Raw genomic sequence first — 17,004 nt, forward strand, 5'->3', positions numbered from 1 at the left:
ATAAGGTTGCTAAGCAACATAACCTGCAAATGGCTAGCGGCTAATAGTTTTATTGGCACGTTACTACTGAATTAATTATTCCGCAGTCACTATGATTAATTAATTAATACTGGGATCTCAAGCAATCTTTACAATAATTTCAATCAAACTCAAGCAAACTTCAATTAAATTAAGTATATATAAGGAAAAGATTAATTAAATAAGACAGAAAAACTATTTTCTAAATTATGCACAGCATATAGAGTAGCTATGTGCTACACTTTCTTCCTGGCTATATCTAAATTTGTCTTCTCTGCTAACACGACAATTTTTAGAGTAAAGAAAAATGAGTTCACCGATTTGTTTACTTCTTCGTGGCTCGAGTCTATTTTTCTCATCTATCTATTTTCATCTATATATTCTGAACTACTGCTCACTTTGCATTTCTCCATACAGTATGTAGACTCCATCAGTGAAAACAAAATGGTAAGGAGAAGTGCTTTTTTACCCAATCAGGCCACCCGAATTAGTTAGATTCTTTTTTGCAGGTGACGGTCCAATGTCACACATTTTCTGTCATTTCCAGAAGCAGCTGTTAATGGGTATGAGCTGTAAAATGGAAAATAACTTAACTACTCTGCTATGCTAACATTTGTACATTCAAACAAAAAAATGAAAAATATATAAATACACACAGAATTGCTGTCAGTGGCATATGTTTTAATAAACTAGCTTCATTAGACATTTTGAGACTTCCTTGCTGGAAAAATGAGCTGTGTACGGTACAAAAAACAGGCCAGGCTAGTCAAGTTGGTAAACCCTCACAAACAACTGGCACAACTGGCAATTCTCTACTTCTTTATTAATTGGAAAAATTGCTCACTCAATGTTTGAGATTTTAAAATTGAGTTATTTACAAATGAGCATTATATTAGCAGTAAATTTCTGTCAGCACGCTGGCTAAATGTTCCATAAGCCTCATGGCTTATGCTGGCTAGCATGTAGCACAGAGTAATGTCATAGTGACTATAAAAACAAAGAAAAAAATTAGAGCCTTTTGAAAATTTCATTTAACTGGTTTAAGTTTAGAGAACACGGCAGGTTTAAACTAGCTAATGATAAGGTTAATTATTTAGCCAGCTTGCGTATAGCTTTTATGTTTACAGACAGTGTAAAGACATTTGCGCTATAGAAACATTTCCCTCAGACAGAAAAACATCAAGAAAAATGAACTGTATAAGAAGAATTACACAGTAATTACACTTAAAACTGACTCCTGACTGAATTTCGAACACACCAACACATCTGTCACAACTCGAGAACACAGCTTTCGGAAAACAATCATGTCTGTAGAAAATGATTCTGGGCTGTTCATATTGAATCTTCTCATTTACACAGTGAACTCGTGACTCCTTTGAAAAGTAGAAATAGATAGAAAAAATAAACCTTCTTAAGCACAGTAACTAGCTAAGGGTTTGTTAGCGACAACAAAGCTAACAGTTATAATCACAACTGGCCTGTCCATGTTAACATACACTGTAAAGCTACCTATTGTTTTGTCAATTTGTTTTACATCTCTGGTAAATCTACCTACCTAGCATGTGCTAAAACACACCTCAGAGTATCAGGCTGACCCTCCAGCCTCTTGTTCTTTATCCTCACAGAGACAAAAAGATGAGTGAAGTAGCATTAATCAACATAACCCACGCTCAAAGAGAAATGAATTAAAAGGCCTCAACCTGAAATATTAATCGCTGTTTACCACACTAATATCCCCTCTGCAGGCAGCCCGGCCCGAGGGGGCTGCCTACAAATGAGACATGTAACGAGCACTGTTTCCATGGGAGCAGGTTGCTATGGAATGGCGGCCATCAAGGTAACAGCGTTAATAGCGTGCGGTCAATCAGTTAACTGGCTGAGGCAACTGGGCAAAGCGCACCATTTGAACCAGTCTGTTCTGCTCAGGTTCAACATGAAAATTGCTAGAGATCCTGAATCTTTGTAAAATAATTAAATAATTAAATTTAATTAAATTACTTATTTATCTTTCTGAAAAATACATTGTTCACTTTGACAACATTTGATAAGGATATGATATGATGTTGTTGTTCTTTCGTTGCTCCCTCTTTGGGTCACCACAATGGATCACCTGGTCCGCATATTCTTGAATTTGCTCCGTGATCAATAAAATCTCGCACTCTCTCTCTCTTTATTTGACTTGACACAGGTTTTACACCGGATGCCCTTCCCGACACAACTCTTCCATTTTATCCGTGCTTAGGACCGGCACTGAGAGTTAACTCAATACCCGGGAATCGAACCCAGTTCACAACAAAGAGAGAACAATAAGGATAAAATACTTTTTACACATTAAAAAAGAGGTGTATTAGGACTACTCCGTCCAGGGTGTATCCTGCCTCGATGCCCGATGAAGCCTGAGATAGGCAAAGGCTCCCCGTGACCCGAGAAGTTCGGATAAGCGGTAGAAAATGAACGAATGAATGTATTAGGACTATCATTAACCTCATTATTCCGTAAATACTCAATAAAAAACTAGTTCCCAGGATTCCTGAATGCACAAAATGTCATATGTGTAAGTAATGTGCAGTGGATGTGGAAAATAATAATAATAATAATTTGTATTCACCAATAAATCACCATACAATCTTTTCATGTATTTTTTAATAAAACTATCTTACTCCATACTTGATTGGTCTCTATAAGTCTAACCAAGCTAGCAGATTATATCACATTAGTCCTAGATACATCCTCATCTTAACTCCATGTTCTCACTTTCCACTTCAGGGTGACTTCCTCTTTTAGAATTACATATCATGTACAGTATAACCCCAAAAGGCTTATTAGTGCCTCACCGATTATTCGATCATGTAATAATCAGAACATGATCTGGAAATGTGGTCAAAGGAATCAGAGGGGATTTTTAAATTGAGGATACACACACATACAGTATATATGTTTCCTTTAATGGAAGACTTTTATTTTGACACAAGTCTGCAATATAAATGCTCCACCTTTATCACAAAAACGATGACATTTATACGAACCAAATCTTAATGAACTTAATTAACTGAATACAAATTTGGTACAAATACTACTTGGATGAAAGTCCACAGTAATTAATATGACTTAATTTAAAAATGTAAAAAATCAGCTTGAAGCAGGATATTGTTTAAAGTAAATCTGCAACATTTATGCTGAGATATACACATGCAAAAAGAGTTTAATCAATAAGCAAAAGTAGCAAGGAAACGCTGAATTAGCACCTGATTGTCCCCAATGACTCTTTATGGTTTAGTTCAGTCTGAGTAGCATATAAAGCTAGTAGTATTAAACCCAGTGATGTCAGGGATCCAGGCAACTGCTGTAACTTTGACCAGCTACATTCACTTATTCACTTCATGGGCTCACAGGCGAAATGATCAACAACCCGATGGTTTTAATAATTTATATCTGAATCCTTGCTTCGAAGAAACCTGCATAACAAAACATAGCAAATATGCAGGTCCGATTTTTTTTCTTGATACTTTTGAGAGCTCAAGGACTCATGGAAATTTTCAGTTTCCTTCACACTCAAGGCTTCTCTCACCATCTCACTGAATATCTCACCTCTCTGTTCTAATTTCTCATTCCTTCAGCTTTCGCTCTCAAACACATTCACTGTCTGGCATAAACACATGTCTAGTGTCTGTATTTCGGTATAAATAAGAAGGTCTGCATAGAAACACAGTCTATGGTGAGACTAACAGCGCTGCTCACCAAATGCCTCATACTTTGTGTATTCATCAGAAGTTGGAAAAAAGTGCAAACACTCAACTTAAATCCTAAATTGAAATGTTCATTCAAGTTAAAGTGTAAAACCTAACCTTAATCCCTAACCTAGCTCTAACTTAATCCAAACCCCTAACCCAGGGGTCGGCAACCTTAAACACTCAAAGAGCCATTTGGACCCGTTTCCCACAGAAAAAAAACACAGGGAGCCACAAAACCCATTTGACATCTAAAATGAAGAGAACACTGCATATATCGTTTTTTACCCTTATGGAAAGTATAGAAAAAAAACAGTAGTGTGTTGCATTTATAAAATCAATGAAGTGCTACCGAGTAAACTAAATTTTATTTAAAAAAATATTTTGAACAGTTTGAACTAACCTTAAGTAAAAAGACGCTGTGTTGAAGGTTACTTTCAAATAAAATGTTCAATGTCTAATTGAGTCATCTTCGGCTCTCAAGTTTTGAAGACAGGCAAGCGTGACATCTCCAACCCCCCGCAACCTCAATTTTTTTCATTGGTTGTTGGGTTAAATCTTTCCCAGATATTGCTATTTTCTGATTGGCTATTGTGTAGCCTCTATTTTGATTGGCTGATAAGTGTCAGGCTCGACTAATAACTTCAGGGGAGACGCGCTTGATTCCTGCGCGGTTCCAGACAGCGGTGCGGATTTTGGTCGCTGCAGCTTATTAAATATATGATAAATAGTCAAAAAGTTTTTCTGCATGAGAAATATGATGTGTGGCGGGAGAGCGCGATAAAAGACCCACATGCGTGACTGTCACTCTCAATGTGTGACACCTGACAGCCCTGCATGACCTCAAAATTTTAACTTGCCGGCTTCTGTGTGTCGGATTTCACAAGTCGGCAGTTATGACGCATATTTTGAGCGACAAAAAAATTAAACACGGTTTATTTTAATGTTACGAGTGCATCATAATCTTAGAATTTAGAATTACTTTTTTTAAACTAACTAACTAACTAACTAAAATAAATTTAAATGTAATTTTTATTTTCCAAATCTACAGGGAGCCGCAGCAGAGGGATGAAAGAGCCACTTGCGGCTCCAGAGCCGCGGGTTGCCGACCCCTGCCCTAACCTAACAGTTACTTCACCCTTAACCCTAATGCTTATCCGTAACTTAACACTAACCTTAACCCCTAACCCTAAACTAGTACCGCTAGTAGACTAGTAGTAAACTAGTAGTTACCCATGAATTTAGTCAAATATTAACTAAAGATAACTGGTCAGCTTTACTCACAATTCTCTGTTAGCGATCTTGATAATAGCTCTGATACAAAGTAGCTTAATGCTAATCACTAACTTTCACCATACAAACTGCAGCAATGTGTAACAGCAGATAGATTACAGTGACGGTATTAGGGCTCATTCTTGCTTCTGCGTCTGCTAAACTTTTTAATACGTTATGTAAGTATAACATATTATGTAAGTATTAGATGAAGGAAAAACTGAGCAGTCTCCAGTGTCTGCACTCTGTAACAGTCAGAGTTTCAACTTTTTAAGTTTTTTGCCACAGAAAAATCTTTGAGGAATGTTAAAAATGATGAACTTTATGGCTTTTCTTTAACATCAGATGTAACTGTAAATGGAAAGAAATCATTGGGCAAATTGTTATAGAGTAAGAGGAGCACATTTCTTTAGTTTCCTATAAGAGCACATCCATCTAGCTGTTAGCTGTTAGTTAAAAAATCGTATAAACCCACTCTCATTATTTTTTCATTTGCTATCACTATTTTTATTTTGGCTTCTCATTGTTTTTGGTGTTCTGAACGATTTTAACTGACCTGCATAACTGCGTGTGACACTCAATTATAGTTCTTCTTGTATGTCCTTCCACAATCTTCAATAACTGTTCAGTATTTATTTACATCACTTTCTCCCTCTTTCTATCTATCAAACTCACCCGTCTTGTTCATCCACCCCCCCCCCTCTCTGTCTCTCTCTGCAGTTTTTTTACTCTTTCCCATCAATCTTTTGGCAGCATCTTACACCCAATATGACCCTCCTTCCCTTTCCCAGTGAGCACCTACACTCCCTCTATCTCCCCTTCTCCATTTCCATCTTTCCAGCTTACTCCACAGATGGTGGGCCATGTGGCAGGCTGGCAGCTTTACTCGTTATTATACCTGCCATACCCAGGGTGAGGCAGGCATCAGGGAGAGAGTGGAGAATTGCCACATGCTGGCATCATGCAGTTTTGTCCACCACTTCAGGTGAGTGCTGGGTTCACAGTACCCCGTGTGTCTTGCTATCAATTCTAATCTAGGAACTCTGGATGCGTTAAAGGATTAGATTTTTTTCCTATCATTATAATGCAGTCAACCACAATGATATGGCTGTTGTCCAAACTACATTTGTTTTATTAGTTTTGCACTACAGATACAAAGCTAATATAGTTAAAGTGTGAGGAAGTGGAAAGGTTGATTAGAAGTAGCAGCATTTTAACTCTTTGACACACTTTGAAAGTCAGCTTAGTTTAAACACACTCACACACACACACACACACACACACACACACACACACACACACACACACACACACACACACACACACACAAATAAATTTAGCTCTAATTTAATAGAGATACCAAGATAGATAGCAGAGCTAGCTAGATGACATACTCAAGTTAGCCATTTATGTACACTGCTAGTCAGTTATGCTAGCAAATTTAATGTAAATGAAAAACCTCTGAAAATTTAAAACAGTAAAGCTACAGTTAGCAGTGATGCTAAAAGTATGTTTCATGTTTTGCGACATTCTCACAGGGATCTAATCCAGCAAACTTTTATAAGAATATGTCTTTTATCTTTCCCATGTTATATAAATTTTCATACCAAATAAATGACATATAGTATACTGATTAGGTTATAAGGGTTGTGGTGATTAATTTGACATTGCATTGTAATTAGTTTTGTATTGTGTAAGCTGAGCTGTGAAAGTAAGTATATCGCTAAGCCTTAATGGTGTCTTTCTACCACAAAAAAAAAGGTCACTAATTCTATCCAGTATTAAGGTTTGTTCCCTCATACCAAGTTCTACAAATGCCCTACTTGAAAACTTGCAATTCATTACCATATGTTCTACTAAGATATAGAGGTCAGTAGCATAAATTGACTTAATGGTTTCATTTAAATGTAATAATAAATTGATGAAATGTTTAGCAAAGGAAAATTCATAACAGGAAACCTAGCCAAAAATCTACATAATAATCAGAAAACTGTAGCTCTTAGAAAATCTAAAAAAATTAACGAAATAATTAACAACACTAAATAAATAAATAACAGCAATAAAAAATCATTTGTAGAACCACACAAACCATCGTACATCGAATAGTAAGGTAAACATGGGACATGGAAAATGTGAAAGACTGAAACAAAGAACAAGTGGAACCAATCATTCTTTTCATACCCAAAAAGAAACGTAAATGTGGAAACCAAAGTGGGTCAAAATGGGTTAAAATGAGAGCAACAAGATGTGTTAAAATATGATATTGGATATGATATTGAACACAGTGTTAATTCTTTCTATCTTTCATAATGCAATTTCTATTGCTTAGTTCTACACTATAAAGTATTTAGAGAAGAATGATAGATCTAATTTTTAAATGAAGCAATTAGTCAAAATTCTGTAATGAACTCTTACTTCCTGAATTCCTTTTAGCATGACCTTCCACTCGTTTTGATATAATTTCCCTTCAGCAAAGCAACTTACTTACCTTTTCTTGGTATTGCCTTCGTGAGGAGTCCAGAGACTGGATGAGCGCCGTGGCATGGCCCACAAACATAGCATAGCATGTTGCTCCAACAATCATGCTGAGGATAGTGAGCCAAACGTCCGTCATTCCCACTGGAGGATACATGCCGTAACCGATGCACAGCATGTGACTCATGGCCTTGAAGAGGGCATACGAGTACTGCTGGCCCCACGTATCATTCTGCAGGGGGAAAGAGGGACACACACCCTGAGGCCATCACACACACTATGTTAAAGGTCAACAAGCACTACAGTCTCTGAGGTCTGGGCCGCTTGAGGCGGCCATAGCAGGTGTTTCTGGACCGTGGCATTCAGAACCTGAAATGCACCACACATGCTAAGCATGCAGAATGTGAATGAAACACATAAAGGCCCGGGAAAATGTGAAGAATTCAGGTCAGCTGGCTAGACAGATTTTATTGCGTCCCTAAATTTGAATACATGTTTTTTTCTTTTGGATCTATGTGGAAATCAATACCAGTACTTTCCTCAGGAGACATGTCCAAATTGCTTTCAAACTAATTTGTGTAGAGGTGAATTCCAAAAAAGGAGCTGCCAGATTGGAAAAGAAATGATGACGTGGTGCAATAATATCCTGCATATGTCTAACAAGTACATTAATTACTGGGGTTGCATCTAATAACATTGGTGTAACAGAAGAAAAAAACAAAACCATTAGTAACTTGAGCTCCACAATGGCACAACAGAAACACATTATTGTTGTGAGATCTCCACAATGCCATAGCCGTCCATCACCAGGAGCTAAGGAAGCATATTTGTTCTTTGAGTGGGAAAGATGGCATATACTTTTCATGATCATGGCAATGCGAGCCAATAGGCTATTTATAACCAAAACAGTACTTCTACTCCCATCTTGTCCATTAGAATGGCAATGCTGCTAGTTTACAACTGTAATCTTTTGTGTCTGTTATGCTGACCAATGATGCCGCATGATTAAAAAGATGCAGTCAAGTGAATCCAAGTGTCTCAGAGAAAGCACGTATTAGTCTTTACCCTACCTGGTTGAAAGCTAGCTGGTGGGTGAGAACTGTAAGGTGACCAAAGTGTGGACAAAATTGGAGGATGTTTGGACAACTGTAATTTCTTGTCATTTAAACACGTTTTTATTTCTACCTTGTATTTCTTTAATCTCCATGGCATGCTTCATCATCCCACAATGCACTTGTTCTACCCTCAGAGTTTGGGTGACCTACATTCAATCTGATCAGCCTTTATAACTCAGTTCTGATGCATCTGTGCTATTTTAGGTATTCTGTAAGGTAATGACCAAATCACCATTAGACCTCCGAAGCCCACAAGTTCCCAGAAGCCTCATTGGTGAATTCTGGCTATAAATCAAATGTCACACGAGCCATTTCTTATCTGAGCCCTGGCTGGATACTCCAGTCCTTCTCATGCAGGTGATCCAGGGTCACACCTCAGGTGTTCAGCAGCTTGTTTATATAACTGGAAAGGGAACTCAATTACCAGGTGGAAGAGAGTTTGTAATGAGACCAGGCTCTCTCGTCACTCTCCTGAGCACCAGGGCCTCTCAAAAAAGGAACACCTCTTGACTAACAATAACACAAAATTAAAGCATAGCGAGGGTGCTCACTGGAAAATTGTCAATACTTGACTGATATTGAAGTAGGGCTTTACAAAAAATTAGCATCTGTTCCATTTCTCCTTGACAATTTTATTTTAATAACACACCTTGTAAAATGTCACCTTCAAGAAAGTCTGATAACTTTTTCTGTCTATTGAAATGAATCTCGGAAAATACTGTACAAAAAGGAATAGACCAAAGATGAAAGAAATACAGAACAGATGAACCTCAGCTTGAGCACATGCACAGGTTGAGTACTGTAATTAACAGAAATCACATGAGATGAGGAGGAGACAGCATGAACCCTCTACAAAAACAAAAAAAAATCTGATTGAGATTAAGGAACCATCTGAAAATACTCACCACCATCTTGTTTTTGGCGACCCAACAGTCGGGAGGGAAGTCCTGCAGCATGGGTACAAGGAACTGCAGGCAGCCATCCCAGTGGCACAGCAGGAGCATCATGCCAATCAGATTCACGATACGCACCATCGCACTGGCCAGGTCATATGTCATATGGAAAATCTGGGAAACAAATTTCAGACAAATCTAAGTGGTGAGTCTGCTGTCTTTGATTTCTCCACTAATGGCTTCTGATGTTAAATGAAGCTGTTTATAGACAAAATTAAGAAGCAATAAATAGTAAATTATTAGAGTCATTAAATCTGAAGAGCTCAGTAAGTTTGTCTCCCTGTGGGTTTACTTTCCTCATAAATTCTGATCTAAAAATGGACAAGAATATTAACTCTGTTTTATTTTTGCTATCGAGGCTACATATCCAGTACGACTCTAAAGAGAAACAGTAAAGAAGTGTCAGGTGTAGGATAACATAAACTGATATGATTAACACACACACTATTTATTCATTCCATCACGTGTTCACAATTTGATTCGATTCTCAAAATATTTGTAACAAAATTTTAACAAAGGAAAAATGACTGAAAAGTCGAATTATTTTTGTTTTTCTGAATCCTAAACATTTCAAAATAATTGATATCATTATTAATATATGTAAAAAAAAAATTATAAACAGAGGTCTGATCTTTAAAATATAATAAATAAATAAAGAAAGAAAGAAAGAAAGAAAGAAATAAATATGTTGGTAATTACTCCTCATTTTTTATGAATCAAATTAAACATAATGAGCGAGCTCCAATGTGGGCTAAAATGCCCACCCTCTTCAAACATTTTTAAGCACTATATCAGCAGCCCAAAGCTGGTTTCACACAGTCATGACAATCCTATCCATGCCCTCATTGTCCCTCTAATCAATCAATCACAACATTAAATAGGTTCTCAACCCATAATTTCACTGCCACGGAATTTTAAATTAGGATTGCAATTTTATTTCACAAAAGATTTTCTTTTCATTGTTTGCTGCTTGACTTTAAACTTCTTTTTTTTTTTTAAATAATTGTAGTCATTACCGATTCCTACTGTATATACTAGCTAATTTTGATAATCAAATGACATCTACCAAATGGGGAGAGTGAAGCTTACCACATGCTTCCTCTGAGACACATAGAGCTTCAATTTAAACTGTATTCAATTAAATTGTACTCCGTTCACTCATTCATTCATGTAGCTTAATTTCTTTATCCTAATCCCAAAATTACTGTATGACGGATCAGAAAACCGTTAGTGTCACTTGCAAGTATTAGATATTCAACCTCAATGCTAAAATCACACTGCATTCCATTCGTATATTTTCCCCCTCTCGCTTTAGACTCTCAAGCTTTTAAACCTTGCTCAAGGTCATATTCCTGGTTCATGCTGTGAGGGCTTTTTCCTGTAATGGGTTAGTTTATGTTTCCGTTAATCTGCTTCGAATTCCAGGCCACTGTGCTCTCAGTCACAAAAACGCTGGTGCCTGTAACGACGAGCTCTCCATTATATAATCACTGTCCTTTTTTCCTGCTTTTCACAGATGCCACTAATGGCTCTCTGTTCTGGGAGCGTGTGTATATATGCATGTGTGTGTGTATGTGTGTGTAAAACCTCATTTTAGGGCCACGAGTCAAGAATAAGGCTTAAGCTTACACAGAGCAGGGAGACGATCACTAATGAACCTCTTAAATAATGACAGCAGAATAGAACAAAAATGTGCAGGGTCATTCCACTTTTCTCTCCCAAATGAGAGAGAGAGAGAGAGAGAGAGAGAGAGAGAGAGAGAGAGAGAGAGAGAGAGAGAGAGAGAGAGAGAGAGAGAGAGAGAGAGAGAGAGAGAGAGAAAGGGGGATGCTGATAAGGCAAGGTCTGCTAATCCTAATGTTAACTGCACCCATGGGATGCTCCCGGACGCCCATGCAAGCTGATGAGTGTTAATGGACGCCACAATTTAAAGCTACTTAATCCTATTTAGGTCATGGCGTGTGCTGCTAACTGCATCTCTCCATATTAAAAGCCACTCATCCACTCGATGTTCTCTCGGAAGAGCCTTATAAATCAATTACAGTGACTCATATAAGTCATAGAAACTCTCCTAGAATCTCTTTCTCTTGTCCAATACAAGCACCTGCCACCTGTCAGTGTAATTAAACTCCATATGCTTTGTTTTTTACTCATTTTATTTCTTTTGTGCAACAGGATTCAAAGAATACAGATTGAATTAGAAGCATCGGCTTTTAATCAATGCATTATGCGCTACCTAATGAAAGTTTGCATACCCTTAGGACATAAAGACAAAAAAATTGATTCACGCTAACAAAACTCACGGATGTCCCTTCATTATTAGAAGCTACAAAAGTGAGTTATATTAAGATATTATTACATAACAGTGCTATTTATTTCCCTTATATGATTTCTGGAAAGTCTAAAAAGTGGTTGGTGATGGACTGATTGTTTGTAACCTTTGTAACATAAGTAATAACACAAACGTCTTCCTTAACATTAAATTAACTAAAAATAAAATGTACGCTGTGCCATTCTTTAAAAAAACACTTTAGTACATATTATACGACTAAAAATATAGCGTTCAGCGTCAGTTCAGGCAGGCCATATAGTCGGCTATCAGCTGATGTCAATTTTCAAACCCCGCCCATCAGCTGATCTGATTCCTAAGCACGCTATTGGTCCATTTCAAACAGGGCGCCCTATTTAAATGCTTTTATCAGTCTGTCTGCTTGGCTGTTTCCTTTGCATTGCTGCAACCCACCTCCTCCCCTAGCTCCTCCCCTAGCTCCGCCTTGGAACTGTGTATAACTTAATCAGTGTCATTCTGTTGTCACTGATGCAGGCTCTGTTCTAAATGGGGGGGGGGGATTTTGTCAGACTGCTTTCCCAGTTAATGGGAGATTGTCCCCCCACAAAGCTGCTGCTGCTCCCTGACTAGCTTTCATGGAGCTCATGAAAAGGAAGGGGAATTCAGAACAGAGCCATACCGCCAAATGTAAATTTCATAAGCTTGCAAATAAAAAATGTAAATATTTCAAAGAATTGTCTTTATTTTGACTCAAGTGGTCCTGACTGAAATTAGACTGTGAGATCTGTAACTCTGCGATGCTTTGCCGTTGTCTGCATCACACCCAAGTGAAGTGGTCACGATTGGTTAATTTTACTCTTTTATTCTTTACATCACAAACAGATATGAAAAGAGATTTGAACCTACAACTAACCAATCACTAGCCAGGAACTTTAAAATACCTCTGCTAGTTTTAGTTGTATGAAGTGTGAAGAACTAGATAGCATTAGCTAGATGGAAACATGGCTGACCTTGCCATCATTTGATAACTAGCTATGTTGCTAACACATTAGGCATCAGAGTTGGGCAAACATTTTAGCAGTTATCCTATAAAGAAATGTGCCACTTTGAGGAAATTTGCTAATATCACTGACATGTTTACAATTGCAGTTACTTTCAGAACATACAACCTGAAAATAACAATTATTTCCAAACAAAAAATGTTAAACTAAATAAAGAAGGAATTAGCAAAGCAGACCAAATGTATTCGATTAGCTATAATTAAGAGAAGCATTTTTGCTAGCCATGATTAATTAATTGGTGGGACACGATTGAATGAGCATTTGGATATTTGTAAATAATCAGGAAATTACCAAAATTATGATTTTTGTTCCATTTTTGTGGTAGCAATATGGCTCATACTGCATGAGATACCCAGTGATATTAAAGACACATGTTTATATCACTGCCAGATACCAATCCCCAGCTCATAAAGACGAGTATCGAGAGTGCACAAGATAGAAAGTTCCATCTCTTTTTGCATGAGAGAAGACATCAAGCTCTCTCTGTGTTTATTCAAAGCATTTAACCTCGGGCACATTTATATTTTCCGAGTGGAGTCATTCACCTGATTGCAACGTTTTCACTCAATCTACCTAAACTGCCCCCCCTCCAGCATGAGATGCCCATTTGCTTTGCAAAATGCCAATTGCTCTTTTCAAGCTCTATTGCGAACACATAACGGCATGCGGTTTCGGCTCCTCTGACTGGAAGTAAACTCCATTTTGTAGCATTAACTAGCTGTAAACGCGTTCACTGATAGCATTAATTAGGAAGTGATTCTGTGGTACTATGATAAAACAGAGACAATGAGACAAAGACTAAGTAATAGATCGATAAATAAATAAAGAGAGAGCGAGAGAGAGAGAGAGAGAGAGAGAGAGAGAGAGAGAGAGAGAGAGAGAGAGAGAGAGAGAGAGAGAGAGAGCTCTAAGCTAAATAAGGATATTAAATAAAACAGGATATTATCATTCAAAATTGATTTCAATGATTATTTAATATTTTTTTAATAATATTTAGCACTGAATTCACTTGGAATTTCATCCACAACATGGAAACATGGACAAAGATTAAGAGATGTTTATGGTCTCTAGGAAATCTACAACTCTACGTCAATCTCACATTTACACAAAGCCCTGTCTTTTAAATCCGGTCAATTCCTGATTGTGGCTGAAAGCAACTCGGGTTAGCTGAATTAACCCCTTGAACTCTCAGGGCTCTTTTGTAACGACATCCTTTTCCTTTTAGCTACATTTAGTTACTGAATAATTCATATTACTTGCTGAATAATATGCTTTAGGATGAATAAATGAATAATAAGCACAGAGTCAGGATAAAATATGATTGCTTTAGCGCATGTGAAACACAAATCAATTCAGAAAATTAAACTATTTTTCTGTCTTGTCTATAAATCCCAGTGGTTTCCTGCAAGAGATTGGATAAGTGGGGGAAAGTTTTGATTTAAACACAGCAGGGTTTGTTGATAAGGAAAGGGGGTCAATACAGGTCAATGGGGCAAGTTGTAGGTTCTCCTTCAACAGCACAAACAGTGTTTAATTCAGATTATACCACAGAAATTTGTTCAACGCTAACATTATTAAACATTTAGTACAAAAGGAAAACGCTTTTAGCAATTGTTGATAGCTGCATCTAAAGTTGTGAAGCAAGTTCTCGTTAGCGCTTACGTTATAGCAGCTTTACATATTATACAGTATACACAGAAATTCTCACAGAATATTTCAAGTATTTTTAGTACAAGAACCATTAAATTCCCTGTCCAGCATCTAGTGTGTGGATGTGTAAGTATTATTATGATTTCTTGTTTGTGTTTTCAGATAACAGAACCCTGAGGAACCTCCACCGACGAAACAAGTTCTTCCATGTCTGATCAGCAGTACTCCGAACGTACCAGTTGATCAAGACCCAACTGAAATATGGCCTAAAAAATGATTACGTTTGATTTTCAATATAAGCTGTCCTTAAGCCTCTCTGTCAACTTTTATAAGGACCCGAGGGCTCTCCAGCCAGACCGGCATGACAGCATGCAAATCTCAGATAAAAATGGTAATATGAAAGAGCAGAAGCCATTAGACGTAATTGGGTTCAGCTAAGGGACTGATCCTTCTGTCGCTCGCTCTTTCTCTCTGTCGCTTTCACTTTCTCACTCGTCGATCTTCAGAGTTAATAAATTAGCAACGCAAAGTGAAGAGAGGCTTTGACTCAATCAGAGAGTAAAATTCTCTTGGTAAATTGCTGAAATCTTCTGTAATGTCGGGTTATTATACCGACTGAGGTCTGAAGAATTAGATTTAATGCAACTCTGTACATCTGAGCTCCAAACAGTGAGAGACTTTTCTAGGAATGTATAAATCATGGAGTCAGTGGGTGATGCGGAAGATGGTATGGAAGAGCTTCTCCTTTCTTTCACTCTCTGTGCTTTTCTACTGTTGCTTAGTTTATCTATTCACTTTATCTCAAAAAGCTACATATAGCATGCGAGATGATGGACAGTGAACTACAAAACTATGTCTTGACATTTTTTTTTTTTAAACAATTAAACGTGTCCCTGCTTAAATATTATTCCAAGAGAGAACTCTATCATTGTCTATAGCTGTTGTACTGTATTCAACTAACATTTGCAATGGTTCAGATTACAACACTCTTCTTGGCCCGGATAAACAACAGACATAACTGTACGGTGCAAACAGTTACATTTTAATGTCTTAACCATCATGGAATAATATATGACTATAAATAATAAAATGGAAGTTTTTATTTTTGCAGTTTTGTTAGAGGGGTGCTTTACATTTGACTAGCCTTCACTTACATTTCACAGACGTATTGAATCTGCTCAGGGACAATAAACTAAACTTAAACTAAAGAAACTTAAATCTCTTCACTTCATCAGCCGGCACCTCTAGCTATGTAGCTAGTCTCTGGTCTAATAAAACTCTGCTTTTACCTACATAAAGTACATAAATGTATATGATTGGATAAAAATAAGGGGTGCACGGTGGCTTAGTGGTTAGCATGTTCGCCTCACACCTCCAGGGTCGGGGGTTCGATTCCCACCTCCGCCTTGTGTGTGTGGAGTTTGCATGTTCTCCCCGTGCCTCGGGGGTTTCCTCCGGGTACTCCGGTTTCCTCCCCTGGTCCAAAGACATGCATGGTAGGTTGATTGGCATCTCTGGAAAATTGTCCGTAGTGTGTGAGTGAATGAGAGTGTGTGCCCTGCGATGGGTTGGCACTCCGTCCAGGGTGTATCCTGCCTCGATGCCCGATGACGCCTGAGATAGGCACAGGCTCCTCGTGACCCAAGAAGTACGGATAAGCGGTAGAAAATGAATGAATGTAAAAAAATAAGGGAAATCGAGTCGGTTCATGTGTAGAAAAGTGTATATCACATATACATTACAGCATAGTGAAATTCTTTCTTCATATATCCCTTCTTTGGAGGCACAGGGTCAGCCATGATACAGCACTCCTGGAGCAGAGAGACGATTAAGGGCCTTGCTCAAGGACCCAACAGGGGCAGCTTGGCAGTGCTGGGGCTTGAACCACAATCCTCCAACTGACAACCCAGAACCTTAATAATTGAGCCCCACTGCAACACTGTATATTTAATTATATACAGACATTTATTTGCTCTGCTGGAGTATTTTTTCCAACTACTCCATTGGCCAGTTATTGGCTTTTGCTCTGTACCTTTTGAGATTTTGTGACTATAGTATTATCAAGTAATGTCATCCAAAAAAAAAGTTTTCACCAAATAGAATTTCAAATTCTAACCAAAGTGAGATACATGCATAGTGCGTATAAGTTGCAAGACAACTAGGACTCCTATTTGAAACTGGCAAATTCAGATCTGTGAATAAACTGGCTCATCTCAGTATAAGCTGGGGAAATTCACAATGCTGAAGCATCTGGTGCTGGCTGTCACTGTTACTAATGATGATGAATGCTCGGTGTGATTGATCCACGTGAATTCCAAGACAATTACTCACACACTGCGCAGCAAACAGTGTTAGAATTCATTCTCACAGCTTCAGAAAGAAGGCTTTGGTGTCTCGACGCTATGTGGCAGATGGATTAAACTGGTTGTCATATGCTCATGT

General features: G+C 37.8%; 1 protein-coding gene across 1 annotated transcript in view; it reads right to left on the reverse strand.

Moving 5' to 3' along the window:
• hcn4 (hyperpolarization activated cyclic nucleotide-gated potassium channel 4) overlaps positions 1 to 17,004 on the reverse strand; it is a 96,228-nt gene that overhangs the window by 36,919 nt on the left and 42,305 nt on the right. The window contains exons 4-5 of the mRNA XM_027159254.2: positions 9,514 to 9,675; positions 7,507 to 7,725 (exon numbers count right to left, since the gene is read on the reverse strand). Of these exons, the coding sequence (XP_027015055.2) occupies positions 7,507 to 7,725; positions 9,514 to 9,675 (381 nt within the window). The remainder of the gene's footprint in view (positions 1 to 7,506; positions 7,726 to 9,513; positions 9,676 to 17,004) is intronic.

The sequence above is a fragment of the Tachysurus fulvidraco genome, chromosome 13 (assembly GCF_022655615.1).
Source record: "Tachysurus fulvidraco isolate hzauxx_2018 chromosome 13, HZAU_PFXX_2.0, whole genome shotgun sequence".
Lineage (NCBI taxonomy): Eukaryota > Metazoa > Chordata > Actinopteri > Siluriformes > Bagridae > Tachysurus > Tachysurus fulvidraco.